Raw genomic sequence first — 20,697 nt, forward strand, 5'->3', positions numbered from 1 at the left:
TATAATAATTATTATGTAACTTATGTGTTATACAGAGTGATTAATTTAAATGTAAGAATTATATTTTTATTGAAAAGTACTTATTATTATTTTTGAAAATAATGATTGCAGATAAATGTATTATATTAAGAAACTACATTTTTTGAAACAAAATTATTTTTTTTACTGTTTCTAATTGTCAACATATCTTAAGATTATAGATTTTTGCAGAATGACAACAGATATTTTTATTTTTAAATTCTTTTAATAAAAACAATTAACATTTATGAGAATATTTTATTAGAGTTTGAACAAAATAACATTTATGAAAAAAATGTATTATACCTTTTCAAATGACAATATTTATGTTTATTTCTTTATTTTAACTTTTTATTCTAAAACTGAATAATTTTTTGCGAATATCAATGTATAAAATTTTAATTTTTTACGAGTAATTATTAGTAATAAGTAATAATTAATTATCAGAAAACAGTTTCATTAGAAAACAATTTACAGTAAAATTTGAATCTTATTACCAATACCAGTATGGCAATATATAATATATAGGTATATAGTAAATCATTCAGTGATTAGTATGTAAAGAGGTATTATATCATACAAACACTCGCGATGATGACATATTGCAATTATACACATCATGAAGGCTTCCAAATCCCGCGTTTGATTAGATACACTAATAAAAAAATTATATAATTAACCACTAGATCAAACTGTCCAAATTATATAATACGTCAAGCTATTGAAATATATGAATTAGAAAAAAAATGATTAAAATTACAACGACACAATGAAAGTCACAATGGCTAAACGAAAACCTATCGCAAAATAACTTATCTTGCAATATAGACAAATTATAATAGTCAAAGAGCTTGATGTCATTTGCATGATACTTAAATATTCAATTGTATTGCGATATATGATGTAAAACGATATTATCGCTCTTATTCGAATTATACATCAAAGATCGAGCGAAGTAGAATAAGTTGAAAAATCAAACTCGAATTACATCTATCCTATAATAATGTTTATGTCTTATCTCCTATATAAAAACATCAAATAAGTAACAACTCTACTCGTATATTCGTGAAATTTGCGTAAAAAATGTATGACTATCCAAATTCAATTACATTAGAATAACTAAATCCAGATTTCCACTATATCAAGCATTCAAGCGTTGTGTTAGAGTTGAATACAGTACTTATAGGTAATGAGTTACCCACAATTTATTAACTATAATTAATAGATGTTAGAAAAAATACTGTGGAGTATAGCTTAAACCACTCAAATATTAGAATAAATAGAATATGATATGGTTGCAAAATTAATCATTACTTTACATATAATTATAATTATATTGTATACCATACTATATATATTTCTGTAAATAAATAAAAATATCTTGAAACTCACACAGTAGCATACAAATTTATAGAATCGAAAAAATACAATACAAAAATACTAGAGATTTTTAATTTTTATAAATATCAAACCAAACTTATCGAAAACAAATTTTAGATTCTGAGTGGAGCGATGAACATATAATATAATATTGATTTTACTTGATGTGTTATTTTTATTTCTTATTTATTTAATCTTATTTTTAGAAACAGTAAACATACTTAAATTTTCAACTTCAACAATTTTTCTGACAAAAAAATTAATTTAGTTGGTACTTTGGGGTTTAAAAGTAAAAAATTCCAATTACTATTTTTAATCACTGAGATAAATAAAAAACAAATAATGACGATAAATGAGAATTTTTACGCAAAACCAGCTTCTGACAAAATCAAATTTCTTACTTTGTTGTTATTCAAAAATGCATTATTATAAATACTTTAAATTTTCACCAAATGCTTATATTAGCATTTTCTATAAATGGAATAATTTTCAAAATGGATTGACTTTTTTTTATCTATTATCAACAGTATCCTGCTAGAATCATTATTTGTAAGTATGAATATAAAGTACAAAGGTATAAAAATGAAACACATAATGTGACTATAATACGCTATTATATTATTATACAATACATAATTAATCAAATGTTTTATATATTTTTAAATTAAATATACATAATTTAGGCTATTTAGCGTCTTTAATTTCTCATATCACGTAAGATTTTAAATACCTCATGATCATTATTCATAAATAAATCCTATTAAATACAAGCTATATACATAAATTAAATTATTATCAAATATTATAAGTGTTTTAAACAAACAAACATTAACCCGCACGTATATAAAATTAAATTTAAAGATTAAAACCTATAGCTGATTACATGTGTATGTACAATAGATGATAAAAATACTAGTTCCTTATATATATATTAATTACTAAAATATCTTAAGGTTTATTGCACAATATACAAAACTTTAGTTTATATTAACTAAAATCTATAGACTATAGATAATATAAACATGAATAGGATAATATGTATTTTATTCAAGTGGGATAGAAAAGTTTACCAGTTACCAGAATGGTTATAGGCTTATACACAATCAACTATCAAGGTTGTCAAAAAAGAAATAATATTAATTTAATTCAAAATTTGGCAAGTAACTGATTGATAAAATATTTTTCTTTAACTTTTCTCAAACTATCCCATAACTATATGTAAATAAAGTATATATGTATTATTATACACAACTTGCATAAACTAAGAAAAATTTTCTTCAAAACATCATATCGAGACACGTTCTGGCAAAAAATTGCAACCTTTTAAATAAAAATTACAAATCCGTGTTAATCATAATGATTTGTTGAATTAATCCTTTTCTACGGTTTCAGTCAAAATGGTTATGTCTATGATATAAGGCATAACCCGCATGAATTTTATATCGTTGCAAACTATGCAAAGGCGTAGTGGTAGCTTGAGATTCCAAAGTAGGAAGTAGCATTATCGGATTGCCGATTTTTAATATTAATTCTTGTGGAGACAATACCGATCTCGGGCACCTTTTGTATTTAATAAATAAATTGTTTAATCAGATATAAAAATATTTAATTTTTGTTATTAAGCAATATTTAATCACATACCTAATTAATAATTTATATTAAGTTTATTTAAAATAACAATGCAACAAAATATTACCGTTGTATTATATATTATATAGAATTTATTATTTTTATTTGAGACTTAAATATACTTACTAATTTAACAGTTAAATAAACTTATACTGATCTTTTTAAACTAAACTATTTAAAAATGTTAAAACAATGTATGTTTTTCAGTAAGTTATGTAGAACTATTTGTTGATGATGTATTATAATCAATTAATCTTTATACGTATACCTACTATACCTATACTTCATTATCAGAATCTATGTATTCCATCAATGGATCAATGTTTTTTCTTTTGTTCTCTTTTAATTTATTCATCATTTCTAATACAACCAACTGAATATTTGATATATTGAGACATTCTGTATCTTTCATGTTTAACAGTTTTTGAATACAATTATCCAAAATCAAGTCTGCTTCATTTGATGGATTGTCTGGTAACGCCTTTATTACGTGAGAAGCATTACACAATTACAATAATATTTTAATAATTGCAATCTTATAATATATATAATATGATATTTAGGTATATATATATATATATATATCAACAGTATCGTCCTACGACACTTAAACTTGCACGTACATTACTCAACTAAAGATAGAAGCCTCTTAGTCTTTTAAAAAAAATTAAAAATTTGTTAGTTGATCGGTAAATAAAAATTGTATTATGCATCTGCAATCACAACGGTGACCTATTTTTATCTCCCGATAACATGGACCTCTTATCTCATTAATTAATTATTATTAATCCGTGATAAACATGCCTGTTATACATTCGCAAAGAAAAAACTAATAAAACCATCACATCGCTCTTAAAACTTAAATCAAATATTATACAGAATGTGGCAAATAATAATCCCATCTCTCAACATGAATACCTTCTAATAATGACTGGAGCATTCTAAATGGCATTAAACGTACCAGACTTTCCTCTTTTTTCCAGCTTTTCCTCTTTTTTTTAGACTTAGTCTACTCATAACAACAAAGATATTTTTGAAAAAACCAACTATTGCTATTATTAATTTTATAATATTTTTATATTGAAATTGAAAAACCTAGAATAAATCAACAATCAGTGAAATATCTCCGATTTCAAGGATACAAACAGACCAAATTGTATTTTAAATTAGTTTACTACGTCGATCTACACTTGTACATCTCCTATATCAAAAACTGTTAAGTCAACCAGATAAATACGCACTATGGCTATGTAATGGTGATTATTCCGCCAACTACCAAAACTATCCCAAGTATGGAAAATTAAATATGCACACGCCAAATTAAAAAGAAAAAACCAAACAGAAAACAAAACACACAACTTCCATATTTCTTCAAAAAATAATGTAAACCTCGATCATACAAGCACTGCTTCTACTTCGAAAACAAATCCAAAACTTTCATAGTGCAAAAAAATCTAACTATTATTGTAATGACCAACGTTTACCGAATACAGCTTGATAGCTGTTATAAAAAGCTCGCTATAATACATAACATACTTTGGTAAATTATCCACTTTTCTTAGTGATTTAAAATCCCTAATTAATCCCTTTATCTCTTTATTAACTTATATTATTAATAAAATCCTAAATTAAAAATAGACAGCATAACTGCATAACATTGACATTTCAATCACTAATAATAATAATATAATACAATCCCATACATAGCATCACGTATAACAAAAAACATTAACATTCCATTCTTGAAGTACTAAATATCACTGAACACCCTGTAAAAACGCCTCCTATTAGTCTAGTAAAGTAAATGTCAATCTTTTTACTTATTGTGTTCCTCAATACAGATAAATGAGTTGTAACAATAATTTATTGATAATAGTTAAATACGTAATAAAGGTATATTAGGTACAACCTAAACGAATCTTATTTGTATTTATAAAGTTCAAATGTTTTTATTAGAATAAATATTATAATAGTTTTGACTGTTTATATTAAAACCTGAAGGTACGTCACTTATTAAAATCAAACAGATGATTTAATTTTAATATTATATTATAACCTATACATAGATATGAAGAATAAATAAGCCAAGTGCATTAACTATTAATTTATCGTTAATAGCATATTAAGTATTTAAATAAATGAACAAATTAAAACTTAATTAGATTGAATACAATAAAGCTTCTTTATACTTACTATTCTTGTTTGACGTAAACATTTCTCAATTTCTATAGCATTTTCAATTAAATGTTCAGGCATTTTTACATCTCTAGCCAAGGTTAGTCCATAGTCATCAAAATTCGTTACTCCAGGGCATAATTTATATGTATAAGTCAATCTAGTCGTAGAATTTCTCGCGGGTAATGCCTCCATATGATAACTAGAATAATATATATGTATATATTTATTTATAATAAAAAATACAAAAACAGTAATTATATTATTTTGATTGATCAATATATAATATATGAGGGGAATTTTCAAGAAATAGCCTGACTAAAATTCTAGTAGAAAACTGTTTATAATTTTATATTATGACTTAATAAGTAATATTATTACACCAAAATAAACTAAAAATAACTTTCATTATTGGTAAGCAATTTGCCAATTTTATTTAAGTCACTGTCATAAACCAGTTGTTGATAAACAACAGTGAGTGTTCAAAAATTAAACTTGTATAAAACAGGGGTTTCACGATGATTAGTATTACGGGAAAATGCGTGTGTATTAAATTTTGTTTCAAAATCATTGAAAATACTACTGAATCATTTAACTTAATAAATTTAGTTTTCAATGGTAATGCTTTACCAAACTTTTAAAGAAGGTCATATGATATCCTGGGTAAGCTTCAACATCGCAAACAGATGATAACATTGCTCTTGTTCGAGAAAAATATAAAAACGAACAAAAATTAGTTATCGATCAAGAAGTCAATGAAGTTATAGTATATAATTTGATTTAAATTGACAAATCGGATACCTATGAAAAACGTGCCTAAAATATTAGTGCCAAGGTTGTACAAAGAACCAAATATAATATCACATTATTACAGAAAAAGTAAAAACATTTTCCTTTAGATAAAATACGTTTTCATAGGCTGCAAAACTGTTGGTAGCACCAAACATTGTATAGAAGCTAAAATAAATCATTTTGAATGTTAATTATAATTTTAAAAAAATTTAATCTGTAACTTTTTGAACACGTCTTGTATAAAAAGGTTATTATTTTGTCTTGCTACAAGTATTCATTGTTTATCAATAAAGTATATCAAATCAAACTACGTTTTAAGCTTCACGTCCCTAAGTTGAATTAATATGAAAATGTATCACTGTTTTATTACTTTAATACATTGCAGTATAAATCTTGAAGTTTTGTTATCAAAATACTGTGCGTAGCAAAAAATATAAAAGCACAAGATTGCATTATGTGTTCACAAATTGCCCATGCTAAACTTGATCCTTCTTCGCAAGAAGTAGCTCGGCATAATTCATCAATAATTACTAAACTATGTTTCGTAAGTGAAGGAAGTATACCATTTAATTCTTTTATCTAAAAATTACATTTTATAACATCAATTATTATTAAAAAATATGTCTAAAATTCTAAGTAATTTATCGCATTTTCATATTAAATATATTTCATATAATCATAAAATAATTAATGTCTACTGAGATAGCAAAATATAAAATAACAATATTACTCGGGACGACATTTAAATAATACGAACTGCCTTTATTTATTGATTTTATTAACTACTCGTTTTCATTCGCAATGAATATTTGAACAATATAATTTATTATAACATAAATATAACTAATAATAAAATCGATTATGGTTTACTTTTAATTTGCTTAAGTAGGTATTTAAAATTATAATAATGAATGGTAATAAATAATAACTAATAAACTAACGTTAAAAGAATCACCCTATGATATAAATTATTTTTTTAAAAAAAACTTTAAATAAATACATTTTCGTAGAAAAACGTTATCAGTGAACAAATGTTGAGGTTTACTTTTTAGTATTAATTTTTGTATAGTGCTATATAGGTTCACATTATACACAATTTATTTAATTAATGATACTGAAATTACTATCTACACGAAAATTGTTATCTGTTTAAATTATTATTACAAGGCAAAGATATTTATTTGTTTTAATATGTAATTAATATCAACTATCAAGATTTAGTAACACAATACGACCTTAAAAATGTGTTAAGTATTATAGGACATTATTACAAGCGTTGCCCGGGTGGCCGGGTTGCATGAACAATCACTAAACAATGAATAAAAAAAATTAATAATAATAAAGATAATGAATCAATTATAGTGAACTAATAGTCCCTTAAATATGGTTTAATGGTCTATAAATAGTCCATTAAATTGTAATCCTCCGGATCCTCGTGTTATTAAACAAATATAACTGTATACCACTATTTAATTATTAAATGCATTTTTATTTTATAGGAAAAAACATATCTTTAAGTTATATTTTATGTGTTATTAATAAGTCTTTGTTTTTAAAAATAAATCATTTGTACTTTGTAGTCCATTCTTACGTATCGGTATATTGCTAGTTCTTATAGAAATATTTTAATTTTAATATGATACCCAACATATAACTGATCCAAAATGGTATTTTAAAAACATAATTTAATGTTTTAATAGCTATTTTAATAATCATATAAAGATATAGAACATTAAAATCTTAATTTTCTGATGCAAAGTTAATGTGTTCAATTTTGCATTAAAATTCGAGTAGGTATATAGTATACATATTAGATGTAATACCTCTAAAACCCATGTTGATGCATTTGATTCTATGCTGTCTCCAAAACCAATTCTCGTAAACAATCGATCACAAATACGAAACTGAGCAAATGTTGCAGGTACAAAACATCCGATCTGAAATTTTAATAAAATATCGAGGTAATTTAAATCCTTATATTTTGTGAATGGTGTTTTTTAATAACGCACCGGTGCGTCACGGGCATTGAAAAAGTTAACTTACCTGAGCAATAATTTGTAATAATGCCACTTGACGTATATAAATGCTTTTTCCACCCATATTAGGTCCGGTGATGATATTTAAATTCTTATCAGTTGAAGCAAACTAAAATCATAAATAAAATCAAATTTAAATGATCATTAAAAATTAAAGACAGATGTTGATCTTCGAGTCTAGTTTTTTCTTCCCTACAATAATGAAATACTTAAAAAACATATTCTACTCGTATACATTTTTATTTAATATAAAAATATTAAGATTTTAATCTTTAATTACAGTTTTTTTTTATTTAAATTTTGTATACATCGATTTTGTACAGTAATAATTATTTAATTATTGTTAAAACTTACAATATCGTTATCAACTGTAACAATTGAATTAATAATATCCAATATTGGATGTCTAGAACTTTTGATATCCATGTATTGTCCAAATTTGGGTCTAGTCGATCCTGAACGCATACTATATTGAGCGAATGAAAATATCAAGTCTAAGTCAGCAATACCATTACACAGATCGTATATACAACTAATATATTTTCTTAACTCTTTTAGCATTTCATTCAATATTCTAAGTAAAATAAATATTTATAAATTTTAATTTGATTAACATTTTTTAATGTTAACATTTAAAATTGTAAGTTCATTTAACTTACGCATTAGTCAATATTTCTACTTCATTTAACGCTTGAGTAATACGAATATTTAGTACTAATAAATCTTCCGTGGTAAATTTTACAATATTTTTTACGCATTCAACCTACACAAATTAAATTTTTTAGTATAGACATTAGATATATTTTAAAAACAACTGATACTCATAATTTAATAGTAGTGTTAAATTATTATTACTTATTTTTCATATTAAAATTATGTATTTATTTATCACAAAATTTAGCAATTAGCTTACATTTTTACATATACTCGGAGGATGTTTGACATTGAAATTTTTAATATTCTTTAGTTCAACTTGAACATGAAAACCCCTTTTACATGAATTTTGTACAAACAAATGTTCCATATCTAATTGTTCCCCTAAAACTTTTACTTTATCTAAAACAGTAAATTATATGTATACCAGTGATATGAAAATAATTTGTACAATGCTTAACTTATTAATATCGTAAGCAATTGAAAATAAAATAAATTACTATAATAACAATAAAAATACCTGTATCATAAAATATACTGAACAATATAGGTTGACAATTATTTATCATTAAATTCAAATTTAACACATACATGATACATTACAGTTTGTAGTGACTTATTCAATGACGAGAATGCAAAATACGCTCGACACCTACACCACTGAGCGATTACTTACATTTCTTAATCTAATTTAAGCATCTTATGTCGTTAGACTTACTCCCTCTCATAGTCTCGTCACCAATAATTTCCCAGATTTCAATATATATATAATTATATAAAGCTATATAAGTACCATGAAATTCTTCAATCAATTCACTATAAATTGTGCGAGCAACGTCTAGTAAAGGATTCAAATTAGATTTAATAGCAAAACATCTTTGAAACTGAGATTGTGAAAATCCTTTTGATCTAGTAGATTCTTTATTTATAGTTATATCAATTATTTCTAACATTTTTGAATATCCGGAATTTGATAATGTCTAAAAACGATTATAATATTCATTATAAAATACATTTATCTTCATTTAAATTAACAAAAACAAACCTTCCGTATAGAGGAAATGTATTCGGATTTGAATGGTTCTAAAATATCTACAAGGGCTGGCAGTGCTTCTAATATAGTTTTTAATAACAATGTATAATTTCCTTGTAATTTAGATAGCTTTTGAGTATTTTTAGAAACTTTTGTACACAACCAATACAACTGTTCGACGTCAGTGAACTTTTGGATTACGTTCTACAATAGAAATTTCATAATCATATAATAATAATGTGTAACAACTATAACTTACGTACTTACAACTTACATAATATAAACTGTTATTAATATAAGTTATAAACAAAAATGGATTGATAATTATAATATATTAATTACTCTAAGTAAAACGAAATTTTGTTCTGGACTACTTAACATTTCTTGTACAGCTTCTTGACGATTATGTATTAACATAATATCGCTAGAAGGTTGCAGGATAGAAGATCGGAGTCTTCTTTGACCTCCAATAGTAGCACATCGGTTTAAAACATCAAAAAGTGTATTTTTGATATTTAATGAATTATTTAATACTAATTCTAATCTTGACGCCGTGTTTGCATCTATGTAAAACAAAATATTCATATTACTCTGTTCTATGACATTTATTCAAAAAATTAACCAATCGGTAGGTATAATATGAAATTCGAAATTTTTTATAATGAATTTATATCACACAGCGTACATATTAAAATCTCATAGCTATTACCCAAATTGTAGGCAAAAGAATATAATATTATATATATACCTGATTAATCAATATTCATTTTTAACCTGAACATTTTTAGTGTTTTTAATTTGCACTATTTTATAAAATATTATTAGAAAATAAAATATATTTATTTCATAAAAAAAACGCAGTCATTCATTAATTTTTTTCTAAAACTTTACAAGAGGTCAGACTTTTTATCTATATTAATAATGTTAATAAAAATAATAAAATATGTAAAAACTTTGAAACATATAATCAGACTGATGTCCAAAACCAAAGTCCTTTATTATTTACCAATAAACATTGATTTTTCAACTCCTTCATACTCTATTCGCAGTGTATTTGAAGAAAACATCACATTATGGTTAAACTCGATATGTTTTAATAATGCTGCTGCAGCAGAAACCGCGTAAAATCTAAAAAATAAATTGGGTTAGATTATTACAATAATATGTAGACTTGTGTTAAAAAAATATTTCTCACTTTGGCAACACCTGTTCTAACGTAGAAGTACATTCTGGTATGATACTATTTTTTAGGTAAAGTTTACCTTCATTTTCAGAAAAATGTTTTCGAGAGGCAGTAAGTATAGCACTTAATGGAAAATTACTTTTAATGGTATTGTACAACAATGTACCTTGTATCTGATCCATAAATGTATTTGGGACTAAAATCTTTCAAAAACATAAACACAAATAATACTATGTACTTATTTAACTAACTAATTAAAACTTTTAAAAAATACCTCTGCAGGATTTAAAATATTTATTTTATTTATTGTATTCATGTATATTTGAGTATCACTAATTTGGCATAATATCAATACGGGTCTTTTTAAATCAATTGCTGCTAATCCGATTTCACCTTGAGCGGAACCTCTACCTTCAGTTAAAACTGCAAACAGTTTGAAAATATTTTATACCTTTTTAATACTTTTTTACTTTTTACAGTAATAACGACTTTCACCTAATACAACACTGTTAGTCATTTCACTTTTACTGTCAATTTTTTTTGCAAGTGATGGGTTATGGGATTTGTTTCGCACTTCAGATGAAACCGCTAAAACACTAAAAATGATAATGATAACCATTTAAAAAAATAGTTTTCTAAATAATAATAATAATTTATTATAAAGAAGAAAATTTACAATAAATAATAACGTCCTTAATGGCAAAGAGTACAGATATATAGAGTAAATACAGATAATATAAAGTAAGCAATTTAAACAATAATCTCAATTAAATACATATTAAATTGAAACACAATCGAACATAAATGTTTAACATATAATATTATAAGTGGTTATTTAGAACATTTTTTAACTTGCTTGGTGGATCAAAAAAAAGGTTAGTTTTTAATGGAATTACCATTTAATAAAATTCTGTTTGTAGGAAAAATATAATGTTTTCAAGTAAGTTGGATCTTTAAACTCACTAAAGTTCCATTTTAAAAAGCCAAACATACGTATTGCTTTATTGCACATGAGTGTGACATGTTTATTAAACGTTAAGTCACTAGATAGAACTATACCAAAGTCCTTTATATATGTCCCAATATTTAGCCTATCGTTTCTAATAAAATAATTAAAATTAGGTAATGAATTTATTTGACACCAATTTTTAAATTTCAGTAAGTCATTTTGTAATTTATCACAGTCGTCGATAGAATTAATTGATAAATATAATTTTAAATCATCCGCAAAAAAACAGAAATTTACAATTGGTAAATATGTGCTGGAGATAATTAATAAATATATTGAATAGTATAGAGGATAAATGACTGCCCTGGGGTACTCCTGAAGAGACATAAATTATACTCTATATAGAATTATTTATTTTAACTTGTTGTTTTCTTTCTGTAAGGTAAGACTTTAACCATGATAACATTGGATCAGTTACTCCCAGTTGTGCTAGTTTCAATAATAATAAACTAGTATATTATATTATTATTTTATTATTTTATTATTAAATGCAAATAAACAATATAAAGTTAGCTAATTTTTACTTTTATTCAAAATCTTTACTTCAAATTTTTTTAATAATTATTAATTAGATTAAATTATCCATAAACATATTATTATATAAGTTTAAGAGTAAAATAAATTCTCTGATTTTATTTTTATTATGTCAACTTAGGAAATTATTTACAAATTTTGAAAAGCAATTTTTAAATATTTCTAAATTACATTAAAGAATGTTTGTATACCACTTTTAATTCGTTACTACACGTAAGGGGAATGCGTGAAGTGGGAGGAGACCCTACCCAATCATATTATTTTTATATCAGACTAGGAAATTATTTCCAAATTCTGAAAACCAATATACATATGCTTGCAAAATAGCTATGTAATTTTTTAATAAATTTATTTATTTTATTGTTACGTAGGTGTCTTAGCGTACATAGTGAAAAGCAGATATTCCACAATAAAAGATAAATCATATACATCATCACCTGCAGGCTGGTGTCATTTCAAACGAGTTAGGTTTAATAAGTTGACGGGGAGTGCAGTTGATAATAAAATCTTTAAGTTTTCGACTAACGTCGTATTTTGGTACGTAACCAACGTTGTGATCGGCCGCCGTCTTAGGAATGTCAAAACTGTCGCTTTGGGTTATTCGTCCAATATCCGAAGTTTCTGTGGATGATTTACCATCAACCACTCCGGGATATCTATCAGGTATCATTAAATCAGACCTACTCATCGAACGAGAATGCACTACGCTGTTATCGATATTTAAATTTGTTGATAGATGATTCGTACTGGTTGTCAATGTTTTAGAACGTGATACGGTATATTGGCCAAATCTTTCTGTTGAAACGAAAACAAAAAAAAATTAATATTACTGTAATAACAAAATTAAAAATTAATAATATATGTGTTATGTTTTAGGGCAAACGTAAATTGCGCTCGACGAAGGGAAAAAATTGTAAATTGCACCCGGTATTTTTCAGGTATAAATTTCTATGTAGTAAATTGCGCCCAATAGAAATATTATCTTTATTATAGTCATTTAGCATTACTTAGAGGAAATCACGAGGAGACGACTATCACTGTCCTCCAAAAATTATTTTTTATATTATGGGATTAATAAGTTGTTTTAAATATTTTTTCGGTTAATTTTTACAGCAAATAATAATAAAACAAAATGTAATACTAAAATATCAAGTAAATTATATAATATAGAGTTAATAGTATAATAAAATTATAAGTTATATATCAGCATAGTAATGAGACATCATTTTTACATATTCAGCTCTCTTAATAGTGTTTTCTTTGTATTGTTGAACAATTTTTCCCATTTTTTGAATTTTATAAAGTTCATTTATACTATTTATTTTTATATACATTTCAGATTGTAACTCAAATATTTTATCCATAAAATTATAAATATGAGGATGAGGTGTAAAAAAGCTTTTATTAAAATGACTGTGGAAAGATTCATAGGCATTAGTTGTCCGTGTTAATGTTGCGGAAGCTGATGCCCAGATCTTCGGAGGAAAGTCCGAATTTTTATTATCTGTCATCGTTTTCAAAAATGCCTTGCAGGTTTTCACAGTACATCGCTACTTTGTTTCACTCGAAGACAATTCGCGTTTTAATTTTCGTATATTATAATTTCGTTTTCTTTTTGGCTAAATGCAGTTCGTATATCCATGTTGTCATGTGGTGCGAAAAAACGTACTAAAGTATTAGTATACGTAACCCGTAATATACGTAGTCATTTCGATATCGCTAATATCATAATGATTAAACGGTTAAATTTGGTTTTTACACCAATAAATGTACAAAAGTTTTTAAAACGGATGAATTTAAGGTCACTTAGATTAGATAGTATGGGCGCATTTTACTACATAAAAATGTATACATGAAAAATACCGGGCGCAATTTACTATACTATTTTTACTACCTTTTAGTTTTAATGCAACAATCAGGGGCGTAATTAAGGGAGTGATGAGGGGGATAGATCTCCCCAGGGCCCAGAGCCTATATAATATGTATATGTTACTGAGTAAATTTTTCTTCCGCTTATTGGTCTAAATGCACGAAAAACGACGAAAAAACGACCCGCTTTCAACAGCCTTAATCTAATAGAAAACGATGAAGCATATTTTAAAGGGTTAGTTGAATTCTATTCACCACAATTAAATAAAAATAATGCAATAGCTGAATTGAGGCTTTGAAGGGCTAAGCTTCAAAGATGTGGGACTATACCTAAACCAGAAATTGATGCTCTTATATTGAATTCAATTCAGAAATTTATCCGAATATTAACCTTATATTCAAAATATTATGTACATTACCGGTTTCCATTACAACTCCCAAACGTATGTTCTCAGCACTCAAACGAGTTAAAACGTATCTCCGTAACACAATGTGTGAAGTAAGTTAATTATTGTGATTAATTGTCATTAAATTATCTAGTTTTATTTTATTTTAAAATTAAAATAATATTATTGGTAATTTTTATTAATTTCAGGATCGATTAAATAGTTTAACCATGATGGCTGTTAATAAATCAATTGCACTAAATCCTGATGCGATTGACGAGTTGGCTAAACAACCAAGAAAATTAGAAATTCTTTTGTAAACAGTACAAAAAAAGAGCTATGTATATTAAATTATATTACAAATAAAATTAATTTAATATTTTAATAATTATTATTTAATTTTAATATATTCAATGTTAACATTTTGAAGAATTTATTATAATGTTATATAGGTACTAAATTGTATAGAATTTTAAAGCAACATTTGTTAATACATTTTAACATTTTGTGTACCTATATAGCAGTTGAAGAATTTTTGATAAAATAGAATTCTCAGATACCACTCACCACTGTACTTGAAAATCTAAGTATATTGTGTGTAAAAAAATGTCTATCCCCCCCCCCTAAGACAAATTCCTAATTACGCCGGTGGCAACAATAAATTCATATGGGGCCACTATAGTGGCATATATAATATATAATTTATAAAAAAAAGTAATATGCACTTATTGCATTTAGTATACAAGTACAAAGAGTAAAAATATCTTCATTAATTTTCAAAAACGTTAATTTTTTGGTTTTTTTTTTAATTCTTTTATAGTTATTACGAATACGAAAAACAATATTAAAATATATATCACGTTTAAATGCATGCAAATTATAATTTAACTTTTTAATTTTAATGTATTATACTATTAATATAGCTTAAACTTTGTAGATTATCCGCTATATCTAATGGCTAATACCTATCATGTTCATTATGTACGCAATATGCACGTTGGTGATTGCATACGGGTACAGACATTCAGCGACAGCTATTTATATTTCTTATCGATAATATTAATAACAAAACATAGAATGCTCGCGGTCGTGTTTTTGTCATTCGTGTATGCAAGATCAGTTTTGCATACGCTATAGTCAGCCGTCGTCTATCGAATTATTCTTATTTGTTTATTAAATATAATATTTATTAACAGACACGTAACACATTGTGTCATTGTATGTTTCAAGTTAAATTTTAAGAAGAGTATAGTGGGGTGTGGGGGGCATAGACCCCACGATTTTATTAACTTACTATTGCAATACATACACTAAGCTGAAACCCACGTTACGCCACTGATTTATACAGTGTCGTGTGATGATTTAACTATTATGATGCCTCCTGAAATAATGGAGATAATATAAAATTCTGAATTATAATAAGATTCACATGACTAAGAACTACAAATATTCTATGTTTTAATTTATTTTAATGTATTGGTAAAATATTTAATATACATATTTTTTTATTTAATTATTTTCAAAAAAATTGAAGATGGCCATTTTGTAGAGTTAATTTTTCTGAAAATATTGACGTTTCAACATTTTGATTTCATTAATCTCCTGATTTTTAATATTTTTTCTATTTCCGAGAAGCCTGCCGTACAAGCACGCGGGCCACATGTTTGATACAATGATACCACTGTCGTATTAAATAATTCGTAATTTTTTTAGAAATTAAAAAAAATATTAAAAATCAGGAGATTAATGAAATTAAAATGTTGAAACCTCAATATTTTCAGAAAAATTAACTCTACAAAATAACCATTTTCAATTTTTTTGAAAATAATTAAATAAAAAAATATATTTTTTAACTTTTTTACCAAAACATTAAAATAAATTAAAATATGAAATATTTATAGTTCTCTTCCCTGAGAATCTTATTAAAAACCCAGAATTATGATATCTCTATTATTTCAGGAGATTTCGCAATGCATGGGTAAATCCTCACAGAACACCCAATATATAAGTCATAAGACTTGATATTTACTTATTTGAAAATCATTCTCCGTAGTTTTTCGATGAGTGCCTCTTATATTCTTATTCACCACATTCATGTTTAACACTTATTTTCACCTGTTAATAGATCAAGTATTATTTAGTATACTACATTACTACAGTATTGAAATTTGTAGATATTGAACAAGATTATAAGGTCATCTTTCAGTTTTTCTTAGGGAGGGAAGGAATTTTCATCGGCTTGTTATTCTTTCGGTTAAAATAATAGAAATGTATTATAATTTATAACAAAGCCAAAAGCTACAATAGCTCAAGTTACTGTTTAAGTTAAAATTTAAATCTCGAAGAGTACCTTCCATTTTATAATATTATAAAAAATCTGTTATATTTTTATAACAACGTGTAGAAAATATACGTATTCAAAATGTACTAAAATTACTCTGAATTTGAACTCTTATCATCCCATTTAATATTTAACGATTGAATACATAATATGTGTTGCATATAAACATAAAGTTATAATAAGACTCCTTAAATTAGCTTCAATAAATATACTATGCAGACATGCAGTACGCTGTTGGCATAAAGATACTTAACAGTTAACTGTAAAACATAAAAAAATATACTTACCTAAAACAACAATAAAATATACTCCGCTTGTCTTAAAACTTGTGAAACCAATATTAAAACAACATTTGCAAGTTTCTAGTAATGAATAATGATTCACTGAATGACAAACAAATTGTTGTTGTTCTCTATAAACCATGAAATGTCAAGTGATGTGATTGATATGTGACAAAATAATAAATTCTTTATTAACTTCTAAATTAGCGCGAAACTATGTTTTATATTCTTCTCCACGAAAAATCATATTGTCGTTAGCTATCGAAACATCCATGAACATTTTACAACCGCGATAATTTGATAACATTTTAATATAGATAAAAAATGATTGAATTTGTCTTGTTATTTTATTTAAATAAATATAATAATAAGATAATATTGAATTAGTATGTTGAATTGTAAATATTTTGATTTTATGAATTATCATAAACAATAATCACAATCTATTTTAAATGAAATTATTTATTAGTTTTATAATTTACACGTAAACATGTCATATGACGTGTTTTTTGTAATTTTGTAGCTAGGAAATGTTTATTAAATGTATTTAGTTAAATTATAATTTTTATTATAAAAATGGAAACTCTTTATTTAATTTGTATTAATATTATACTTAGTGTATTTGCTTTTTTTTGTACTTATAACATTATACCACATTTAAAATCTATGTTTATTGGTGCCAATTTATACGGAAAAGATTTAAATAAAAAATCTGACAATAAAATGTGAGTTCAAAATATTTTTAATTGTATCTAAATTTATATTGAATATATGTATTTACAAACATATAATTTGTAACATTTATTTTTACTTGATTTCAATTCTTTATTATTATTAAAATTATTTTTATATATTTTATCGATAATATTTGAATGACTTGTGTTATTTTGCTTTAGACCTGAAGCTTTTGGTGTAGTGACAGGATGTACATTTCTGATCACCATCTTTCTGTTGATACCACTCATATTTGGCCGGCAGATGTTGCAAAATGATACTACTCTATTTCCACACAGTGAAGTAATTATTTTATATTTTATTTTAAACAAATATTCTATTATTAGATATTTTAATATCGACAGTTTTGTACTCAGAAACCATTTAAAAATATATTTTAATATTTTAGGGTTTATTCAAATAATTTTTATAGGTAAGGTGAGATAATATGAATCTTAATCACTTATTTTGTATAAACTAAAATATTTAAATGGTATCTTGAAATAATATTTTTAATAACTCAAGAAGTCAGTTGCTTATTTATTTATTTTTCAGTTTGTAGAAATGTTAGCAGCTTTGTTGTCAATTTGCTGTATGCTTCTATTAGGATTTGCGGATGATGTTCTTAACCTTAGATGGCGACATAAACTATTACTACCCACTATTGCTTCTTTGCCTTTACTTGTTGTTTATTATATAAACTTCAACTCTACTACAATTATTGTACCTAAACCTTTCAGGGATATTTTTGGAGTATCTGTGAACTTAGGTAAGTCTTACATTTTAAGTTAGATTTATTTGTTGGTAATATTACTTACTTTTTTCAATGTATTATTTCTACAGGTTTACTCTACTATGTGTATATGGGTATGCTAGCTGTATTTTGTACAAACGCTATTAATATATTAGCGGGAATAAATGGTTTGGAAACTGGACAGAGTCTCATTATTGCAATTTCTATTTTAATTTTTAATTTATTTGAACTATCTGGAGATTGTGCCCAAGCACATTTATTTTCATTGCATTTTATAATACCGTTTATATCTGTTACTTTTGCTTTGTTAAAATTTAATTGGCAAGTAAACTATTAGTTATTTAAACTATTCCTATAATTCCATAATTAAAAATGTATTAATGTTTCAGGTATCCTTCTGAAGTATTTGTTGGTGATACGTATTGTTATTTTGCTGGTATGACTTTTGCAGTAGTTGGGATTCTTGGTCATTTTAGCAAAACTATGTTATTATTTTTTTTACCACAAATATTCAATTTTTTGTACTCAACACCCCAATTATTCCATTTCATAAACTGTCCAAGGCATCGTATTCCGAGGTATGAAAAGAACAATTATAATATAGGATGCAGCAAAAAAACTTCCCTGGTTGATGAAACTTAAAAAATCAATTCAAGTCAAGTATCAAAAAATATATTTTTTTTTATAAATTGTGCATACAATACCATTTTGTATCAATTAGTTTTATAAATTATATCACTTCAGTGGCACATCTCATTTTCTAATATTTTTTTTGAGCCTTTCTTTAGCAGTTGTTTATGATTGTAACTGTAAGACCCCCCGGAAATATTTCTTACAGAATTCCGATTAAATTACGAGCTGTGTGTCATAAATACTAACAACGGTACCAATAAAGCTTTGTATATAAAAACTACTATAATATTCATCTACTCAAACCAAAACTGCTACCTTATCAAACAATGGAAATTTTTCTGCAGCTCTGCATAATGCACCCATTATAGCATTGGATATTAATTAATAAAACAAACAAAAACTGTATTATGTATAGATTGGACAAATATGGAACTCTATCACCGAGTTATGCAGAGTGTAATAATAATAGTATTTCAACCATCGGAAAAATGTGTTTGAAATTATTTTCAATTTTTAAAATTATTCATATTGAAGAGAAATCAGATGGAAACATTAAATGTAATAATTTAACACTTATCAATCTATGTCTACTTAAAATAGGACCAACTAATGAGAAAACATTGACTATAATATTGTTAATTATACAAGTAAGTTTTGATATAATAATGCTATACACGTTTGTTAAAATTTTTTTTTTTTCAGTTTGTTTGCAGTTTATTTGCGTTTATTATACGTTACCCATTGGCATCATTATTTTATGATGTATAATCAGCTGTTTACAATATATTTTCCCGTATAAACCATCAAAATTGAGTTTTAAAATATTTTTGTAAACATGAACAAAATAATAAAAATAAATTGTTACCATTTATTTATTATAAGAAAACGTGATTTAATCATAAAATATTCCTATGATTAAACAATTATCATTTTTATATTTATACAAAATTGAATTGGCTCAGTAAGTCACTATATGTTTGTTTGATCAGTTGAAGGTAACAATAATTAATTCATACTAATGTACTACCTTCAAATAATGATGATAATTGTTTTATGTTAACTTCACAGTATGTAATTTATTAATGAAAGCGTATTAAATCTTGTATCAAAGAATTTTTAACTAATTTTTTTGTCGAGTTTTCACTTTTCTTTTTTTTGTATGTTGTACGCAAAACCCGACTATCACAATTAGGTACAATTTATTTAGGTTTATAACTGCGCATATATTTTTCTTTATACTGTAGGATAAATTTCATGAAGACATTATCATGTCCTA

General features: G+C 25.3%; 2 protein-coding genes across 2 annotated transcripts; one reads left to right on the forward strand and one right to left on the reverse strand.

The window, feature by feature from the left end:
* Positions 1-2,871: 2,871 nt before the first annotated feature.
* On the reverse strand, positions 2,872-17,487 carry LOC113555312 (mutS protein homolog 4-like). The gene is made up of 19 exons (XM_026959738.1): positions 17,327-17,487; positions 16,728-16,813; positions 12,881-13,238; positions 11,396-11,496; positions 11,175-11,323; positions 10,913-11,103; positions 10,724-10,845; positions 10,060-10,280; positions 9,730-9,921; positions 9,478-9,664; positions 8,944-9,086; positions 8,690-8,793; positions 8,385-8,604; positions 8,038-8,139; positions 7,818-7,931; positions 6,365-6,573; positions 5,221-5,404; positions 3,296-3,508; positions 2,872-2,958 (listed from the first exon to the last, which is right to left on the reverse strand). Exons 2-18 carry the CDS (start codon positions 16,792-16,794, stop codon positions 3,305-3,307), a joined length of 2,868 nt encoding a protein of 955 aa, XP_026815539.1. The 5' UTR covers positions 16,795-16,813; positions 17,327-17,487; the 3' UTR covers positions 2,872-2,958; positions 3,296-3,304.
* Positions 17,488-17,827: 340 nt separating this feature from the next.
* Positions 17,828-20,279, forward strand: LOC113553598 (UDP-N-acetylglucosamine--dolichyl-phosphate N-acetylglucosaminephosphotransferase). Its single transcript, XM_026956998.1, has 7 exons — positions 17,828-18,045; positions 18,217-18,337; positions 18,590-18,803; positions 18,878-19,109; positions 19,178-19,366; positions 19,837-20,068; positions 20,124-20,279. Exons 1-7 carry the CDS (start codon positions 17,897-17,899, stop codon positions 20,187-20,189), a joined length of 1,203 nt encoding a protein of 400 aa, XP_026812799.1. The 5' UTR covers positions 17,828-17,896; the 3' UTR covers positions 20,190-20,279.
* Positions 20,280-20,697: the final 418 nt, after the last annotated feature.

This window comes from Rhopalosiphum maidis, chromosome 2, assembly GCF_003676215.2.
Source record: "Rhopalosiphum maidis isolate BTI-1 chromosome 2, ASM367621v3, whole genome shotgun sequence".
Taxonomy (NCBI): domain Eukaryota; kingdom Metazoa; phylum Arthropoda; class Insecta; order Hemiptera; family Aphididae; genus Rhopalosiphum; species Rhopalosiphum maidis.

Coding starts and splice junctions, on each gene's coding strand:
- LOC113555312 (XM_026959738.1), bottom strand. CDS start 16,794: ATGAATGTGGTGAATAAGAATATAAGAGGCACTCATCGAAAAACTACG. Junction 9,087..9,477: donor ATTGATTGAAGAATTTCATG/GTACTTATATAG, acceptor TTACTGTTTTAG/ATAAAGTAAAAGTTTTAGGG. Junction 5,405..6,364: donor TTATACTGCAATGTATTAAA/GTAATAAAACAG, acceptor ATATTATTCTAG/TTATCATATGGAGGCATTAC.
- LOC113553598 (XM_026956998.1), top strand. CDS start 17,897: ATGGAAACTCTTTATTTAATTTGTATTAATATTATACTTAGTGTATTT. Junction 18,338..18,589: donor CTCTATTTCCACACAGTGAA/GTAATTATTTTA, acceptor TTTATTTTTCAG/TTTGTAGAAATGTTAGCAGC. Junction 20,069..20,123: donor TAATATTGTTAATTATACAA/GTAAGTTTTGAT, acceptor TTTTTTTTTCAG/TTTGTTTGCAGTTTATTTGC.